Source organism: Sminthopsis crassicaudata, chromosome 6 (assembly GCF_048593235.1).
Source record: "Sminthopsis crassicaudata isolate SCR6 chromosome 6, ASM4859323v1, whole genome shotgun sequence".
Classification (NCBI taxonomy): Eukaryota; Metazoa; Chordata; class Mammalia; order Dasyuromorphia; family Dasyuridae; genus Sminthopsis; species Sminthopsis crassicaudata.
In genome coordinates this window covers 204,969,661-204,989,332 of record NC_133622.1, presented here as the reverse complement: position 1 = coordinate 204,989,332, position 19,672 = coordinate 204,969,661, and the positions used below count along the sequence as shown (strand labels likewise).

Genomic DNA, 19,672 nt, shown 5'->3' with positions numbered 1-19,672 from the left:
CCCCTTTTTGGCTTTCATACCCTGGCCTCTTCTTCCTAACTTTCAGCCTCTTACATTTTATACCCCACACATTTACATTCCACCTCATCTTTCAACTCCATGCTTTTTCACTGGCTGTCCCTCGTACGTGGAATGCTTTTCCTCCTCAGTTCCACAACCTGACTTCCTTTAAAATTCAGCTAAAATTCTACCTTCTTGCAAGAAGCCTTCGTTTCCCCCCGTTCTCTTAATACTCATGCCTTACCAGAAATTTACCCAGTAAGTATCTTGTTTGTTCTAGTTGTTGCCATGCTTCCTTCCTCATTAGACTATAAGCTCATTGAAGACAGGAACCATGTTTTTGCCTTTCTTAGAATCCCCAGGAATAAACCCTATCACCAGACACATACTAAATGCTTAATGAGTAGTTGTTGATTTACTGATTGACTGACCAGGGAAATCAATGGTTCACCCAAGATCAAATAATTAGTAATTATTTAAGGTGACATCTGAGCTAAAACTCTTGACTCCATAATTCTTATTCTCTCCCTTTCCCCTTGCTTTACCTCTAAAAAATTAACAATGACATTAGTTAACATTAACAGAAGTTGCTTTTTGAGCTTCACTCTTAAAACAAATTTCAAACATACAATATTCTACATTTTTCTAGCTAAAAAAAAAAGTCTTCCTGTAATTATGTTGCACTCATTTTTCATGAGAATTTAGCAAAAATTAATATTCAAACTGCCTTTAAGCTTCAACCCGTCATAAGGTCAAGCAGCAACCCAAGGTCACCTTATGAAGATCTGGGCAGTCATAAACAAGTCAGAGGATGTCAGCCTCAAAAGGTTTAAATCAGAATTCAAGTTTAGGAAAGAAAATTCTAAAAGACAAAAAAATAGTTCTTCATGGAGCTATAGTACCACAAGATCCACAAGGGAGTTAAGAGAGACAAAGGGGAGTAAGAAGGAGAGGAGAGGAGGTGAGAGAGTGAAAATAAGAGAAGTGGAAGGAGGATAAGGTGCCTTTTCCATACTGGGCTTCAGTCCCGAGGAAGTATCTTTAAACTAAAGCATTTTAGAATCCTTGTAGAGAATATGTGAGATGACAGCTCAGGATGAGGAAACTGGATATCTTTCTGGTTTCCCCCCCCAAAAAAAAAACCTTTAGTGTGACATCAGCATTTTGTTTTAAATACTTAGTTACAGAGAAATGACATATAGAGTGGCTTAAATAGCCTGTCTCCAATAAGTGGAGACCCTCCTCTGTCACAAAATGACTGTAATCTTGGGCAAACTCTCTAAGACTACCATCTAAGTTGTAGAATAATCCCTAATGCATTCTGGGAGTTTTATAAACCAATGAAATCGTAGAACTGAATCAAAACACCCCATCAAATCCAAATAACAAACTCACTGATAGCCACTCCCAAAGCCCACAAACACATACACACACACACACTGCATTTTAAAACATGTAATGAGCAAGTTTCGCATTTTCTGCTAGTTTAGTCCTGTCTTTAGCTCAGATAAGCCAATCCCTGGCATAGTGCTTTCTACATTTTAGGCAACAAACATTTGGGTTCAGTTGGGTTCAGTTCACGTGTATGCAAAAACAGTATTGTGGACTGCTGTGAAACATTCTTTGGGTAAACTTTGACAGAGATGGTTCTTTGGGTGACTTGTCTCATTGTCTCATTTCTATATTGATGGTTGTTTTTTATGTGTTCTCACAGAAACTTGCTCCTGGAGTCAGTCAGTTTGCTTATACCTGTGTGCAGGACCACCCTATATGGACTAATCAACAATTTTGGGAGACAACATTTTACAATAATGTGCAAAATCAAGTTCGCTCCTTGTACCTCTCAGCCAAGGAAGACAATCATTCAACATACTTGAAGCAAAAGGTGAGAAAATAGGAAATGTCTTTGTGAACTAGAAATCAGATTGTAAGAAGAAGAGAATTTTAAATGTATAATCATGATTTCCAAAACAAAACAAAACCCTCGGTTGCTTTTGGGGGTTTTTGCTGCTTGTTTATTGGGTTAATTTCTGACATGATATTTATTTGTATTAGCATCTTTGAATGGTCTATAAGCATGGATTTTTACAAATGAGAACCTATTGGGACTCATTTGTGGAACAGAGATTGGAAAAAAATCCTCATGCTTTTTATGTTTATGCTTTTATGAAGTTCATCTTAAAGTACCCGACAGACTGTTGACAGGGCACAGCAGGCTTGCTGGCATAATGCTGGTAGCATTGCAGATCGGTTCCACCTTCGGAGAGCTTAGTCTGGCTGCGGGTAACGAGAACTACACAACGGGGTGCCCTTTGACTTGGAAATTCCACCCGGGGACAGATATCCCAAGGATACAGATCCCAGGGGGAGAAAAGTGATTTGTACAAAGACAGTTTCTAGAAGTGCTATTTATAGTCTTGAAAAATTGGAAGGGGAAGCATCTGAACAAATGAAGGCGCAGGAAGAACACTCGGGAGCTGGTGACTAAAGGACGTGACTTTGTCCAGCCCTCGGAAGGTCTGTTCAGTGACACAGAAAGAAGAGAGGCATCACGGCCCATGCAGAACTCTATGTTTGGGCCCCAGTCTTCCTCAGCCCTGCTCTCTTGTGGCTCCTCTCAGTTTTCTAAGGCACCATCTGCCCTTCAAAAGAATTACTTTGAGTCTATAGCTCAGCTAGCAAGTGACACAGGAGTGGTTTCCAATTCTGTGAGCTGGTGTCTTCACCAGCAGAGCATATGGGAAGGCCTATCGTCTCCCCAACTTACTGTCTTCTGCCTCTCATGGTTTCTTTCTTCCTCATTTCGCTGCCTGGAATCCTTCCTCCCATCCCCCCCGCCCCCTCCATTAAAATCCAACTCATCATTCTTTCCCCAGCTCACATATTGCTTCCTTTATAAAACTGTCTTTAATTCCCCAGCCAGAAGTTCTGTTTCCCTCATCTGTACTACAATAACTATATTTGTACCTCTGTTAAGCACCTATGACATAACACCTTGTGACATGATTTTTCATGTACAGCTGAATTATATTATAATTAAATCCTATCTAGTAAATTTCTTGCTGTTATAACTAACTGAAAGAGTTCCCTTATATAGATTTATGAAGACAGAGATTGTATCTTTTCTTTTACCAAATCAGCAATCATTTATTAGCATTCATTATGCTAAATGCCAGAGCCGTTAAACTAGGTTTGTGGTGATGCAGCTTATTTCATTTCTGTCCTTTAACTGACCTTGTGGTCCTATTTGTATAAAAAAGGAGATAATTTTAAAGAGGCAACCTTTTGGCACTGAATTTAGTTCAAAGAATCATTGCCTTTATGTATTGCAGTTTGCTGGATGGATCACCTTGGGCAACTATCACACCCTAGAGATTTAAATACTGCCTTTTTTTTTTTTTATCAGAAATGTGCATTGCAGTCATTCTTCCCTCACCAGAGTCCACTTGATACACTGTTGTGACACTAACCCTTTACAAGTTTATTCACTGGAAATTCCCATTTGGGGCACATACATCTAGTATGAAAATGGTGATTATGTGCCTTCTCATTTAATCAGCTGGTAAAGGCTTAATTATAATCATCTCTCTCATATCTCATAATGTACATGATTATTGTGTGATAAGTGAAACATGCTTTGATGCATTTCTTTTAGAATGTCTGATTTGGTAAAGAATTGGCTTTCAGTAAGCATGCATCTTTCTTCATAGACTTAAAGATAAATGTGTCATTGCTTTTGAAACCAAAGTACACTACTGAATTCTAAGTCCTTTTTAGCATGTAGTTAAATTGAACTTTTTTCAAAGTCATTTGTGGATCAAACACTAAAGTTTGTCTTTGTGTCCTATTTATTTTAAGTGCTTAAATGGAAACCAATTCTTACTCATATACCACTGCGCCCAAAAAATACATTCTGATGTAATTTAATTTAGTTCTAATAAGATCTACATGCTCAACTATATGGGGTACCCTTTTTAAAAAAAAAAATCACTTTAGTACTATTATACATTTAATTGCATAATCCTCACTTCCAAGAAAATATAGGTATTTTCTATCCCTGCCATTCATAGTAACAAAAAAAAGTGTTAGAAAATCAACATTGTTTTAAGGGACAACAGGTTACTTCATATATTATCATCCATATATTGGAATTGATATAGTTCATAGATATAGGAAAATAAAGTGGAAACCACTTGGTCTGTTAATTGACCTGATTCCACTGTACTCTTCATAAAGTGTCATTAAATTTCTGGGAATTAAAAAGATTATTAACTCTCCATTTTTATTTTTTACACAACAGATTATAGTTTTTCAAATATTAAGCTGTTGAAACATATTCCTCTCTTTTAACAACCTCTTTCTCACTCTTTGAACTATGTAAAATAATTACTATTTTACTCTTCAATCTAATTACTTTGTTTCCTAGGAGAAAATTCCAAAAAGCACAGACCAGGAGAAGACTGCAATGGACCTGGCCGCAGAGCAGCTGCGGTTGTGGCCCACATTGAGCAAAGAGATGCAACAAGAGCTGGTGCAAAAGGAGGAAAGTACAGTCTTCAGTCAGGCAATCCATTTTGCAAACCTCATGGTCAACCTTCTGGTACCACTGGACACAAGTAAAAACAAACTTCTGAGGACATCTGCCACTGGAGACTGGGAGAGTGGAAGCAACAGCATCGTCACAAACAGGTTTGGGAAAAAGAGAGAGGATGTAGATTTTATTTGATGATCTTAAGCTAATAAAATTTTATTAAAGAGAATGTACAAAAGTGGGGACAATTTTTCTATAAAATGTCAAGTCTTGACCTCTTGGTGTCAGTTTGAAATGCTCATTTATCCAGCATAAAACAGCTTTACTTTATCCTGTTATTTTCTTATAAATACTAATATCTCCTTTCACTGCCAAACTCCATGATTTATATCTGTTGTGTCTACTTCTAATCCATCCTTCCCATTGATCTGTCTTCCTTTTGCTCATTTCTATGGTGAAATTGCTCCTTTCCAAGATCCCCACCAGCCTCCTTTTCAACAATTCCATTGGCTTTGTTTCAAGTCATTTTTGACCATTATGCAACACTAGATTCCTCTGATTGTGTATTTTCTATCTAGAATCAGGAACCAATCAAAGTTTATTAAGTCCCTACTATGTGCTAAGCACTGAAATAAAAATAGGTAAAAAGAACAAGTTTACAATCTAATGGGGAAGACAGTATAGAAAATGAAGCTGAAAAGGGGAGGGGGAAGGAAGAAGGAAAGGAACTCAAGATGATAACATGATAGAAAAGTCAGTCAGAGAAGTCCCAAAATAGAATGAACAGGTGAGAAATGGGACAGCTGAGCTGAGCTTTTTCCTTAAATGAATGTTTGGAATCTTGGTCTAATCTTCCACTAAGAGAAGTAGGAGGAAGTGATGAGGTGGAGTCCCAAAACCAAAGGCTGATGAGGTTATCCTGATAATGAGCTTCCTGAAACACAATGAAGTCAGAGAAGTTCCAAAGTGGTGTGGCTAGGTGAAAATTAGGTGTTCCCTCCTTCTTTGGATTCTCCAATTCTACTTAGTCCTGGTGCTTCTCTTGCCTTTCCAGTTTTGCCTCTGCCAACTTTTTTGTCTAGCTTGTTTTTCTTCTCTCCCAAGTGGATGTCTTCCAGTCCTTTTTCCTTCTAGTATTTTCTCTTACTGAACTCATTCACTCTCACAAGTACATCTCTGTCTTAAATTTTCCAACATCCTTTCCTATTGGTAATCTATAATCATTCTGCTGTCATCTTGGGCTGGAAACCTTGGATTCATCCTCTGCTCTTTTCTTTGCTGACATTTTTTAGGGAGGTGACCATCACATCCTTAAAATCTTCTCATTCAAAATCCCAAATTGTAGCCACCTTTATTCCATGCCCTTGTATTGCTACAATGGATTGTTTCCTCACTGGTATCCCTAATTCTAGTCCTTTCCCCTCTATTTAGTTCTTTACAGAATGTTATTTTTAATATGTTACCCAGCTCAAAACCATCAAAGTGACTCCATATTATCTATTTTATCAAATCTAAACTCTGCTATATGTTCAAGACCCTACGTAATCATGTCCCACCCTAAATATCTCACCTTCTTTCCTAGCACCCTGTTATGCTAATGTCCCCTTTGTCCCTACAAATGCAGTGCTTTGTTTGTGAGGTGTCTTCCCACATGTTTTCCCTCTGGCCTCTGTCCATATCCTGCCAGCGAGTCAAAAATTGGTTACGCTTCTCCACTATTTCAACCCAAGGGATCTCCCCTTTTTCCACACACCAATTACCTTCGGAATTAATACCATAGTCTTTAGCATTTAATTATTCTATAATTGTTTCTTGTAGCAATGGCTGCAGCAGAGAGTTGGTCAGGTGGAAGAGAACTCCAATACTCATGTCTCCAGCATGCTTTTCCATCTTTATATGTTGCCCAAGCTAGTCTACCTTCTTTCCTTGATCTCGCCCAGATCTTCATTGGCCCTTGCTATCCATAGGCAGATCTCCTGAAGAAGGGGTCATAATTTCCCAACTTCATCTCTTTTCTGTAGATCAAAGGTTCATAATCTTAAATCTGTGGATACATTTTAGAGGGTTCATGAGCTTAGACAGGAGAAAAAATTTATACCTTTTATCTTCACTAACCTCTTAACTGAAATTTAGCATTTCCTTGAATTGTTTTAAAACCTTTATTTGTAAAAGGATCCACAGATTTCAGCAGATTGCTGGGAGGTCTAGGACACCAAAAAATAAAGGAGTTCCTGCTATCAATACTGAGATCTGTGTACACATATTTCTTATTTATTTTTTCCTCTGGATTTTTCTGGTAGTAATTACAGAGAAACAGACAGTGTTTTTAAATAAACAAATGAGGAAAACTATAAAAAGTCTCCAAAACAGACTTAATAGCCTAATTTTCAATGTACATACAAGTGAAGCTGGTTCTTGATCCTTAAAAGCATTCGTATTCATTTTTCTCATTCTGTTAGGTATTTTCTACTAGATAGATAAACATTTGTTAATCAGACAAATGCCAGGTTTTTGTGGCAATGTTAAAAAATATATATACAAGATTGCAGCTGTGAAGAAGATGTGTCTATATTTATGAAGATAGTTTTTGAATTTTACATTATTTTGTTAAAATTAGGCACTAGCAATGTAGCAAACATTACAGAAGAGAGGAAAGTGCCCTTCTCTTAAGATACGGATGTTAATATTTGACAAGTGGGCCCATCAGATTTATCTGGGTTAATCAGGGGGATAGATGAACCAAGAGTGGCTCCTCTGTATTGATCAAGTATTAACAAGCATTTCTGTCGCCGTCATTCCCTCCCAGTATTGCAGGAAGTGTTGCCGAGAGCTATGACACCGAGAGTGGCTTTGAGGACTCAGAGAACAGTGATGTCGCCAACTCCGTCGTGCGTTTCATTACCCGGTTTATTGATAAAGTTTGCACCGAGAGTGGAGTTACTCAGGATCACATCAAGAGCCTTCACTGCATGATACCAGGTAATGCATGCACTTTAGACTTCTGCATTTGGGGGGAGATTGTTTCTTTGTTGTAGCTGCTTTGGGTCAGTCCAAGACTTATGAGTCTTAGATCTGGAATGAGAGGCCACTGTAGAATTGCCCCTCAGTTTGTAGATGACAGACCTTCCTAAAAGTCAAGTGACTCACACAGGTGAGTAAGGAAGCAAGCTGGGAGCCAGCCTCAGTTTCTCTGGCTGCAGGGCCAAGGCTTTTAGCTGCTCTGGTAAATGCCCAAATAATCCCTCAACCAAATACTGACTTTGCTCTGCTCTGTGCCTGGCACTGGGCCATGTCCTGGGGTACAAAGCCTAAAAAGCCGTCCTTGCCCCCCAACATGTTACTATTCTTTGGGGGGAACAAGTATAAAGAGATCAGTACAAAATATATCCAAAGTCAATACTAGATGACATGGGATGGGTAAGCAGAAAAGAGGGAAGAAGGAAGCTCCAATTAGGTGAACATACCAAGAGAGTCCTCTAAGAAAGGGCTTCTGAACTGAACTTTGAGGAAATTGGTGGATTCTAATCAGTGTTGTCTTTCTATGATTTATGTACAAGATTTCTGAACTCATTTGTGCACTTCTTCCCCACTTTACCCTAAATACTCTGAATCCTTCTAGGAATTGTAGCAATGCACATCGAGACCCTGGAGGCTGTTCATCGAGAGAGTAGAAGGCTCCCCCCAATACAGAAGGTAATATTACAAAGGGTGTGCTCTCTCTGTAAGAAAAGAGCAACAGGAGATAATTGTACCTGGAGGGGTCATTCAGCTTCATTTCTAGGGATGACTTGCTCTGGCTCTTTGCTTGGCTCCTGACCACCAGACCACACTCAGGGACTGAACCAGAGGGCCTAGACCAGGGCAGCGAGTTGGTGGGCACTAGCAAAGCAAATGGTTCTTTTGGAACGCTTGAACCCTTCATGCTGGCAGAATGCAGGACGGGGGCCAAAGACACCCATCTTCTTGCAGTTTGGTCAATGTACTGATCAGAGTAAGCAGTTCCCTGCTGTTGGGATGACCAGTTCCCACACTCTGCCCATTCCAAGAGTCCCTGACCCAGAGCAACAAGGTTATCATTCTACCTCACGGGTCAAAAGTCAAACATTAAAAAAGAGCCTTATGTGTTTATCTTTTCAGTGCCTTGTTCACATCCTTGTAGTGTGTACTGAGACTCTCCAGGCTTGCATTCCCAACACCTCCCCCATCCTGGCCAATCTTGCAAAAACCACTAATTCCTGTTTAAGATCCCTCTTTCCTGTTCCTTCAATCTAATCCTCTTGCCTCATCATTTGAGGTATCATAGCAAAAAGTCGAGTAGATTGAGTGTCAGGCCTAAAGTAAGGCTCATCTTCATGATGAGCCTCAGATACTTAGTAACTAGCTGTGTGGTCCTGGAAAAGTCATTTCATCCCATTTGACTCAGTTTCCTCATCTGTAAAATGAGCTGGAGAAGGAAATGGGGAACTCCAGTGACTTTGTCAAGAAAACTCTACATGGCTCACAAAAATTCAGAGCTGAAGACTGAAGAGCAAAAACAGCAGCAACTCTTAAGAGAAGCTTTATTATATATGTGCACTAATTTTAAAAATCATCTTGTTTCTTGAGTATTTAAAAACATAATTTGATTATGGATGTTAATTTTTTCCCCTTTAGCCTAAGATTCTAAGACCCACCCTGCTTCCAGGAGAAGAAATTATTTGTGAAGGCCTCCGTGTGCTGCTCGATCCTGATGGAAGAGAAGAAGCTACAGGAGGACTTCTTGGAGGCCCCCACATCCTCCCTGCAGAAGGAGCGTTGTTTCTTACCACATACAGAATTCTGTTTAAAGGAACCCCTCACGATCAGCTAGGTATGACTCACAAAATCCAAAAAATCCATTGTCAGTAAAAGGCTCATACAGATCTTTGATTCCAGGCCAGAGTGGTTAAAGCAGTTAGTTGTGGGGGGAGTGGTTATTAGCTGTTATTTCAGAGCAAGAGTTGGTGCTTTGTAAAGTCAGATATTTCCCAATATGCTTTGTCCTGCAACAGCTAAGAACTGATTGGACAGTCTTTATCATTTGAGGAGTCTTGGGTACCTTCCTAACAATATGACAAGCATTTCTGTTCAAATGATCATTCTATTTGCTTAATGAATTACTTCAGGTCTAGCAAGACGTGCAGATGGACCAGGCAGCCAGCCACCTACTTGGTGTGATTAACTAGGTGCCAAAAACACCTCATTTCCTAGAATGCTTCCATTCTAGCCATGAATGAAGCTGGAAATACCCACTATCCATCATATTACTGACCTGCCAGCTCTGAAATTGGTATCTTAGCCAAAAGGAGTATTTTACTCAATTTTGTGCTATAATGCCACACTATTGCAAGGAAAGTAATGAGAAAGAGTCTTTTTTTCTTTCAAGTTCTACCTGATTTTTTATTTCTCATTTTTTAACTTCCTTTCTTTCAGGTATATTGAATTAGCTTGTAAGTTCTTTACCAATACTTAGGGAACAAAAAACTAATAATTGGTGAACAATGAACAAACATTTAAGCCTCTGCTGTATAGCACTTTACAGTATACAAAGCACTTTTTATACTTTATCTCATTTCATCCCCACCACATCCTTGTAAGAATGGCACCATGAGTATTTTTCTGATTTTACCTAGGAGGAAACTCAAAGGAATCAGGAAGGTTTGAATAACTTGACCAAAGTCACACAGTTCAACAAGGCTCTTCTCACTGCATCGTGGGTACTTTGGTCAATAGTGTCAGTCCTGGGAACAGCTGGCTAATGGAACAGTGGGCGCAGAGTTTATGCTGCATTTGTTATTATTTCATACCGCAGGGAATTAATTATTGAGAGGATCAAATGAGGTAACAGATATAAAGCGGTTTTAAGCATAAAGCACTTGGAAAATGAGTATCATTGTGATAATTCTACTGTTGGATGAATTGCCTTTGCAGTTCTCCATTAGTAAATCTCCATATTCTCTCTCTGGTCTCTAGTATCCATGGGTATACTGCCCTTTGCAAATGTACTTGATAATTCCAAGCCTTGCTTGTTAGGATGTACACCTAGAGATATTTGTACCCACAGTGCAGGATAGCTGGGACCATTTGTCCTCCTCCAGCCCATTTCTCTTGTTCTCGGTAATGTTAGAGAAACAGCTCAATTTAGGTTTGTCATCTGCAATTACCAAATAAATTTGTCTGCTTTACCTAGACAGGGATTGGACCTTTAACCCTAACCTCATGAGCATCCTCCTTAGCTACTGTTGACTCAGATGATCTACTATCAGTCTGAACACGAAAATATAAAAGAATCTTTTAGGCAAAGTGATGGTTTGTGTTTAAACTTTGCAGCCCCAACATTCTCAATCCCACCATTTTATTCTATGATGCCTTCTTCAAGGGAGAAGAAAATGTTGGAGGACTTCTTGCATCACATTTCTTTCTAGTTTTTGTTGCTCCCGAGTTACTTTTAACCTGGATATTCTCAGTTTCCATTTTGTACAATTAGGAGATTGGAGTAGATGGTCAATATCTCTTCTAGCTCTGTTATTTCACCTTCAGTGAAAGTGTCATTTTGTATTCAGACCTTTTAACAAATAATATTCTTTATTAAAGGGTGTTTTTAAAAATGGTTATAACACTGGGTAGAGAGACTAGAGTTATTATGTAGTAGGTTATATACATGACAGAAATAAAATAAAATTTTATCTAAACCTTTTTAGGCATTAGAGTTACCTCAGCATGAACAGAATGTAGACAAAAGGCAGAAGCCTTTCAAGCTGCTTTCCTGACACAAATTTGTGTAAATGATTTTTATTCCTGAGAGTACATTTAAGTTTTGTCTTTTCCTTTATGGGACCAGTGGGCTCCAAAACTTTTTTTAGGAATTTATTAGTAGTTTTTGCTAGTACTTGAGTCGTATTATACTAAGGGTTAAGAGATCTTTGATTTTCAGGAATATGAGATTTTTTACAGGGGACATGGAATAATCATTTCGTATTTGCTCATAACTAAGCTTGAACATTTTCTCTTTTTCAGTTTCTTTTTCCTCTTGTTCCCACTTTTTAGAAATATTATTTCATTTTTGCCTTTGTAACCTCAGAGCCTAGCCCAGAGCCTGGCATTATAAGTATTTAATAAATGGTTCATATTGATTAGTTCATTGTAAAGAGTGTTTACTTCCTTGAAAGGAGATTAGTTAGAAAAAAATCTTAATGATCTTTGTGACCATGGACAAATATAAACAAAGGTGTTTTATTTTTTCAGTTCTAAAACCTGAGTCCTTTATAAATCAGGAAAGTTACAGTCTCTCATACAATTTTGGATTCTCCAGAAATTTAAGTACTTAAGATGAAGTCATCTTCCTAGAAGGAGTTTCTAAGGAGTCAAATAGGACCAAGAAGTCTTAAAGGGAAAAAAAGAAGCTATTGAGTACAATTATCAAAAGCTTCAGAAATTTAAAAAGTTGTGCACACATTATGAAATCCTTGCTACAGATGTTTATATGGACTTTTGGTATTTACCATTTGGTACTTCATTTACATTGTTTCATTTGACTCTCCTAACAGACCTATGAGAGAAACAACCAGGTCCTCATTTTACAGATGAGGAAAACTAAAGTTCAAGTGAAGAAGGGGTTTACTTGCTTGCCCATGGGAAGGCAGTAAATGAAAAGACTAGGTTCCTAGACCTTCTTCTAATCTAATCTAAATGCAGTTTCATAGGAATAAAAGTAAAGACTTATAGTTGGATGTTCTAGACAACTTTCTAAGACTATGAGTTGAAGAGAAATTGCCAATCTGCCTTGATAGAGGGAATGTCCTCACCTAGGAGCTTCCCGTACCAATGAAATCAATCTCTGTCCCTATGCCTGGCTTGTTTTACGGTTGAGTAATGATGAAATGGAGAAGTACAAAATAGTGTGGTGGGAGAAGGTGTCCTATTCAGTAAGCAGTTCATCTGAAAAAGAAATCAGGTCCCTACTGGAACATGAGCTCCCTAGGAGTCAACAGCAGGATAGGGCAGCCAAGAAAGGAAATGCCAGGAAGGGAGTGCAGCTGGTTAAGAAGATTCTAAGGATGGGATTCCGATTTCTAAAGCACAGATGAAAGCAGAGGAAAATAGGCATGGCAGGCACCTAACGGAGGCGGACAAGTATGTATTTTTCTGGAGTTTTGTAAATCTAATGAAAAGGACTCAGTGATGGGGAACAGCTACAAGAAGAGACAGGTTCTGCCCTCCAGGAGCTCATCTTCTCAGAGAGAGCCTTGCAGAAGGGCTCAGTAACAGTGCACTGGCAAGGCCCAAGGACAAAAGGGACATAATGAATTCAGGTCACCAAGCCCAGACGAACCATGTTTAGGTTTCCTGAAGTACTGACAGAACCACTTTCAGTGACCTTTGAAAGATTGTAGGATAGTAGACAGAGCACTAGATTTAGCCTGGAGAAAGCCCAGGTTAAAATTTCATCTTAGACATTTACAAGCCTTATAACCCTGAACAAACCAGAACTTCTCTCAAGCCTCAGTTTTCTCACCTGTTAAGTGAGGATAATAATAGTACCTCCCTCATAGCGTTATTGTGCAGATCAAATAAGATGACCCATGTAAAGTTGGTCAGTTTGCATTAAGCACCTACTATGTGCCAGGCACTGTGCTAAGTGCTGGGAATACAAAAAAACAACAACAAAAAAAAAAAAAAAAAACAGAAAAGATATTCCCTGATGTCAAGGAGCTCGTGGTCCAATGGGAAAGACAACATGCAAACCATCATATATGGCCAAGTTATGTACATTAAAGATGGCCAACAGAAGGAGAGAGCTAGCATCCGGGGAGGTGCAGAAAGTGGGATTTTAGCTAGAACTTGAAAGAACTGAGGAGGCCGACGTGAGGAGGGAGAGCACCGCGGGCCTGGAGGACAGCGTATAAACGCCCTTTGAATAATGGGAAGGGAGCCAGCGTCCCTGGACCCGGGTGTGTAGGGGTGAGGGAGTGATGTGCAGGAAAGGCAGAAGAAGTGGGGGAGTCCCGAAGAACCTCGGAAGCCAGACAGAGGCGTCACTTGAATAGGAGGGCAGCACTGACTCGGATTTTTGTGTGGGGATGGACTGTGGTAGGAGAGACTCGAGACAGGAGGACGGGTCAGCAGGACACTGCAGCAGGCGGAGGGGAGGAGGGGTGTGGGCGAGGGACGGAAGGTAAACCTCAGCCGTGGGTGTGCGGGCCAGGGAGAAGTCACGGCTGATGCGGGGGGACTCGGAGTACGAGGAACCTTCAGGCCTCAGGGTCCGGGAGTAAAGGAAATGACTTGCACTTCGTACTCATGTTTGAGATGTGCAATAGACAAGTGGAGATGCAAGGGCATGGTTTGAATCCCCAGACCGCGGATATCAAATCTAACAAGTCACTCGGGGCCCCGGCGGGCCTCAGTCCAGGACTTGTGTCCTGCGCTCAGCCAGGGCCAGGGCGGCTACACGGCTGCCCTCCACATGCTGCAGGGCCTCGCTCCTGCACGGTTGTGAGTAGCCCGTAAGGTAAAGTAAGCTGAACAAGAATCCCCGCCTCCCAGTTCTACTGGAGGAGCTGCCCCCACGATTTGTGGCTTCTCGGGCCTTCCGGCCGTACTTCCTCTGAGCTCATTTCATTCTACTGTTCAAACTCCCAGAGACCCAAGATCTGGAACTAGGGCCGGGCAGAGGAGGCCACGGGCCGGCCCCGCGGCCCCGCCCTCGCCCCAGCTTCATTCAGAGCTGGCGGCCATTTTGGTCCTGAGCTCGTGGTCCTGCTTGACAGGGCTCGGAAAACGCCAGGCCCTCCGGACCCGGGAGTTCTGGGCCTGTTCTGTGGCTCGGCTCCTTCAAGGCTTCTGAGAAAGCCTAGAGACCCCTTCTCACAGTAAAGTAGTAGAGAGACGCAGCGTTTCAGGAAGAAGTCCGGGAAAAGAGCGGAGTGAAGGACCCCATTGTACACACATGACCGCTAGGGCCTTCTCGATCATTGGGCAAAGCCCCTGCGGCGCGTGGCGCCAGTGCCCAGCTTGCAGAGTTGGGGGCAGGGAAGGAGGGAAGCTGAGGGAAGGCGAGCGGCTGAAGGTTTGTTGACCCGAGGGTCCGAGGTGGGAGTTGAAGGGCAGAGAAGGGCAGAGGCGCGGGCTGGCCTCCAGGGGGCGCAGAGGAGCCGAGCGGCCATCTGAGAGAGGCTCCTGTCCCTGCCCTCCCCGGGGGGCCTCACGAAAGTGACCTCTCCCCGAGCTAACCACAGTCTGTGTTCTGTCCCAGTGGGCGAGCAGGTGGTGGTGCGCAGCTTCCCCGTGGCGTCCATCACCAAAGAGAAGAAGATCGCCGTCCCCAGCCAGCTGCAGCAGAGCACGCAGGAGGGCATGCAGATCGCCTCGGCCTCCTTCCAGGTACTGCGGGGGCAGGGGGAGGGGCGGCGGTGTCTCAGCCGATCTCACCCGCTCCCAGACAACCGGAGCCTCCCTGCACGAGGGGCAGTAACCCGGGAGCCCTGAGACTTGGGAAGCGCCTCGCCAGTCCGATTCCCTTTTGTTCTCCCAGCGGCCTCGGGAGGTGGGTGCTGTTACTCCCACTTTACGGATGAGGAAGCTGCGGCAGAGCCTGGGGGCTTGCCCAGCGTCACCCGCCAGTAAGCCTCTGAGATGGGATCTGGGCCCAGATTTAAGCGGAGGCGGGAGTTCTTTCCAGGCCCGGTAGGCCCCCAAGTGCGGGCAAGAGGTGGGGGAGGGGTGAAGTCTCAGTATGGAGCCTATGCGGAGGCAGGGCTAAAAAATAGAGGGGTCCGGACCGGGACAAGCCTCGAGTCCTCCGGGCAGAGGGAGCCGGGGAAGGTTAAGAATATTCCCCCAGAAGCTGGCTGAGGGAGATGTTGGAGAAGGCCGTAGCAGGAGATGGGTCAGAGCCTCGGACCCCGAGAAGCCCGCGGCAGGGAGAGCAGGTCGGACCTACTCAGAGCCACGCCCCACGCCCAGTAGCCTCGCAGAGCTTGCCTCGGAGCCCTTGCGCAGACTCTGCGGGCCGATCCTGCTCTGAGGAGAAGCCTGCGGTTTCAGCTGGGGAGACTGTGCAGAGGAGGCCGCTTTCCTCATGAGAGGCCTCGTCTCCTCCGGCCTCGCCCTGGGGGCTTGCAAGTTTCCGGGACCTCCAGGCTGCCTGGTTTGGTCAGTGAGTCCCAGGATGCTAAAGTGGAAATGGGGCCTTGGGAACAGTCTCCTTCCAGAGGCCTTGACTCTGGCCACGTGGTACCTTCCCCCGCCCCCGGCCCCGCCTCTTTCCCAGTTCTTTTCCGGTGTCCTCCTCACCCCTCTGCTCCCGCCGCTCCCCGAGGGCTCTTCCCGGGCCCTCTTGTGGCTCTAGTTCAGTTCTCTGTACCACGTCCTCGTCATCGTTTTGGATGATGGAGATGAAACCCCGCCTGCTCTGCAGCTCTTGTCTCTTCTGAGCCCAGTTCTGCCTCACTCACGGCCCTGGAATCCCACCCGTCTTCCCCTTAGGCATCTCTAATCAATCAGGTTGAATATCGGATCTTCTCCCCTCATCTGCAGCTCCTTCCTGACTTCTCCTTCTGTCAGGGACCCTGGTTTGCCACTCCCTGCGGTTTCACACCCTCCCTTCCACACATCCGCGGGTGAAAGGTTCTTTCCATTTCTGGCATCCCGCCTTTTCACCACTCCTGTCCCACCGCGCTAATGGAGGCCGGGGGACGCGCCTCGGGCCTCTGCGGATCGGGCCCTGTCTCTGGTCTCCCATCTCTGGTACAGTTTACACGGCTGCCAAAGGAATATTCCAAAAGCTTTTCCAAGAGGAACCTGTGAGTCATCTATTAATTTAGCTTCAATTTCCTTTTGTCTCCTGGCTTCACTTATAGGAGGAATGTCAAGAATGGTAGGATTTCTTGCTGCTCAAACATGGCCTCTCTCCCGTCAGTGAGCGAGGCTCCCCCCGGCGGAGCGTTTCCCGCCCTCTCATTGTCCCAGTAGAAGCAGAGTGGAACTCTGCAGGACGGGAGACCCGCCTGTGTCTCTTGTTTTTCATGGGTTACATGATCAAAGAACTAATCATACAGTGGCAGCCCTCTGGTAATGTCTTACTTGTGGACTCTGTGAGAGCCTTAGGGCTTCCTTAGGCCGGTCCTTAGAAACAGACGCGCCCCCCCCCTTGGGACGATGCTGTAAAGCCCTGTAGCCTTTCAGGTCCCCCCAGAGCCGGTGCTTCCCTGGCAGGGCCTTCCAGAATCCAAGGTCACCCCTCCCAGCCCAGGTGCTGCTCCGAATTGTTCCCAGATGATCCAAAGTCATTTAAAAGTGTTACTGATTCATAGTAACTTCCCCTTGTGTATTTTCTTAATCAGCAAATGCTAATATGTAAATGCTGAAAAAAACAAACAAACAAACAAAAAACCTCCTACCTTAAGAAGGGATTATGATGTTCAGAAACAGCTGGATGCTACTGGACTTAGGTAGTCTCTAAAATCCAGCTCCAGATGCTGGGCTGTGAGTACCCAAGGCAGGTACTAACTTGTTCCATCTGGTTAGCGACAAAGCCAGCCCGTCACCGCTCTCCTGACTCCGGGTCTCGGGAGCAGACGTTATACATGTTATAGCAGGCTTTCACATCACACTCTCTGGCCAGGGACCCCTGAATGCCCAGGAGACGGACCCTCCTAAAGGCGTTGGTAAAGTGGCGAGGTCACCGTTCAGCAGCCAACCTCACTTGGCTTTCCCATTTCTCGAGGGCTGGGAATCTGCTCTTCCCGTACACTTTTGGATGCCTCAAGACTGAACTGTGTCGGTAAAAGATATTTTCCCGCTGCCAGGGTTAGCTGCCTTAGCTGTCAGGCTTCTTCTGATGGCTCAGACTGTCGGCTGTCCCCCAGCGAACATCATATGGGTCTTCCACGTGACTGTGAGGTTCGGCCAGTGTCTTATGGGCCATGTGCCCAAGTGAAGAGAGTCATTGACTCCTGGCACGGCATGGAATGCATCTCCTGGCTGCTAGGTGCCGTAGTAGACAGAACCCTGGTCTTGGACTTGAAGCTCAAGTTTGACTTCTTCCTCAGCTACTTCCCAGCTGTCTGGCCCTGGGCAAGGCACTTAACATCTCTGAACATGAGTCTCCTCATCTGTAGAAGGGAACAATAATGACCCTAGCTTCTCTCTCTCAGAGTTCTGTGAAAATCAAATGCAATAATGTATACAAAATATTTTGCAAATCTTAATGTGCTATATACCTATCAATTGATATTAATTTGTAGATTCCATTTCCTAGTGCAGTGAACACAGTGAACGTGAGTATGACTGAATTATAAAGTGACAGTGGTAAGTTAACACTTCACCCAATAAAATGATAATAATAATAATAATAACTAATTTTACATAATTTTTAAGATTTGCAAAATATTTTCACAAGTTATCTTATTCAATCCTCAGAATATGCTTCCATGGTAGATTGTAGATGATCATTCCCATTTTACATGCGAAGAAACTACAGCTTGAGGGGCTAAGCGGTTTGCATATGATAACAGTGTTGGATGCAAGATGGCAGTCCTGGCCCCGAGCCTGCTGCTGGCCCCTGGTGCCCTCTGTTTTCCCTTGATACAGACATGGCGTTCAAGAGATGAGGTGTTTCAGGGGGGCGGGGCCCAGCCTCCCCCAGCCTCACGCTGGTCCAGTAACCAGCCCTAATGTGTGTGGTCTCTCCGGTCTGCAGTTGATCCAGGTGGCCTTCGACGAGGAAGTGAGTCTGGAGGCGGTGGAGGTCTTTAAGAAGCAGCTGATGAAGGCCCGCTACCCCCCATCCATTTTTAACACCTTTGCCTTCGCTGCCGGCCAGGCTGCCCCACAGGCCCTCTTACCCAAGCAGAAAGAGAAGAACACGTCTTTTCGGTAAGAAGAAAGAGGAGTGAGTAACTCCCTTCTGCACAGTCAGGCTTGATTGTGGGGGGATCGCTGGGCATTTAATTTTGAAATTAGATAAGATTACACTAAGTTTGAGAAGTGCAATTTCTAATTCTGAGTAGCTAAGTGATCAGTGTCATCAAAAGAATATTCCTGCTCTTGGCCAAACTCTCTATAATGTGTACTGGAGTCAGGGTGAGGGGGAAAGCTTTATAAACATGGAGAAAAGTTCTGTGTCCCCTGGAGTCTGCAAACAAGACGGGTAGAATGTTTATAGTTTCCATTCATATAGACCATTATAATCCACAACTAAACTCCTAAAAAAACTCAGCCATCTTGGGCTTTCCATTATCAATTCTGCCAGTTAGAGACCATGAATACCAGACACCACAGGAGGAAAAGTACAAATATTTTAGGTAGCTATAAGCATACCATTACAGAATATCTGTGCTAAATATCTGAGCTCAAATCAGCTCCTCTAGGACAAAACCCTCATTTTTCAAATGAGGTTCTTTATAAAAGACCTGTCCAAAGATAAACGAGCCATTTAGCGGCTGACATAGTGCTAGAGCCCAGAACTCCCAATTCCCAGGCCTGCGCTCCTGTCATTCTGCCAGACAGACCCTAGAGCCATCTTATTCTCCAAGATGCTGAGATTTTATATGGTTCTCTAGGAGAATGGTGGGAAATGAGGAGAAAGAGAACAGGGCTTGATTGTGGAGAATCCTGGACGCAAGGTGGGGAAGTTTTGACTTGATAAGTAAGCAAAAAAAAAGGATGCTTAAATATTTTAAATGAAAGAGTAAGCCCTATATAATGAAAGTGATGGTTGAATGAAAGCCAATCCAGCTACCATGTACATGGTGGTTTAGAGCCCACCTTCTTAAACTGTGGGTCATGACCCCATGTGGAATCTCATAACTGAATGTGAGGATCATGAAATTATGATTTATTATCAGTAATGTTTGATTTGTATACCTGTTCTGTATACCTGGGGTCTTGTAAAAATTTCTTGGGCAAAAAAGGGTCAAAAAAGGGTAAGAAGTCCTGGTTTAAGAATGTGAAACCAGGTCAGGATAGCCCATCAAGAAGTTATTGCAGTGGTGTCATTACAAGGTGAGAAGGGCCTGGGTCAAGCTGGCAGCAGGTGGGATAAAGGAAATGTTTGTGACTATTAGAATTCAAATATTTCTTTCAAATTTAATGAGTACTTGGTTTGATTTTTGATCTCTA

General features: G+C 43.3%; 1 protein-coding gene across 4 annotated transcripts in view; it reads left to right on the top strand.

Annotated features, from left to right (window-relative positions):
• Nucleotides 1-19,672, top strand: part of SBF2 (SET binding factor 2) — a 448,846-nt gene that overhangs the window by 357,759 nt on the left and 71,415 nt on the right. For all 4 annotated transcript variants that reach the window (XM_074273454.1, XM_074273453.1, XM_074273452.1 and 1 more), the window contains exons 18-24: nt 1,715-1,885; nt 4,427-4,689; nt 7,338-7,510; nt 8,151-8,224; nt 9,185-9,380; nt 14,805-14,932; nt 18,252-18,427. In XM_074273454.1, coding sequence (XP_074129555.1) covers nt 1,715-1,885; nt 4,427-4,689; nt 7,338-7,510; nt 8,151-8,224; nt 9,185-9,380; nt 14,805-14,932; nt 18,252-18,427 — 1,181 coding nt within the window. The remainder of the gene's footprint in view (nt 1-1,714; nt 1,886-4,426; nt 4,690-7,337; nt 7,511-8,150; nt 8,225-9,184; nt 9,381-14,804; nt 14,933-18,251; nt 18,428-19,672) is intronic.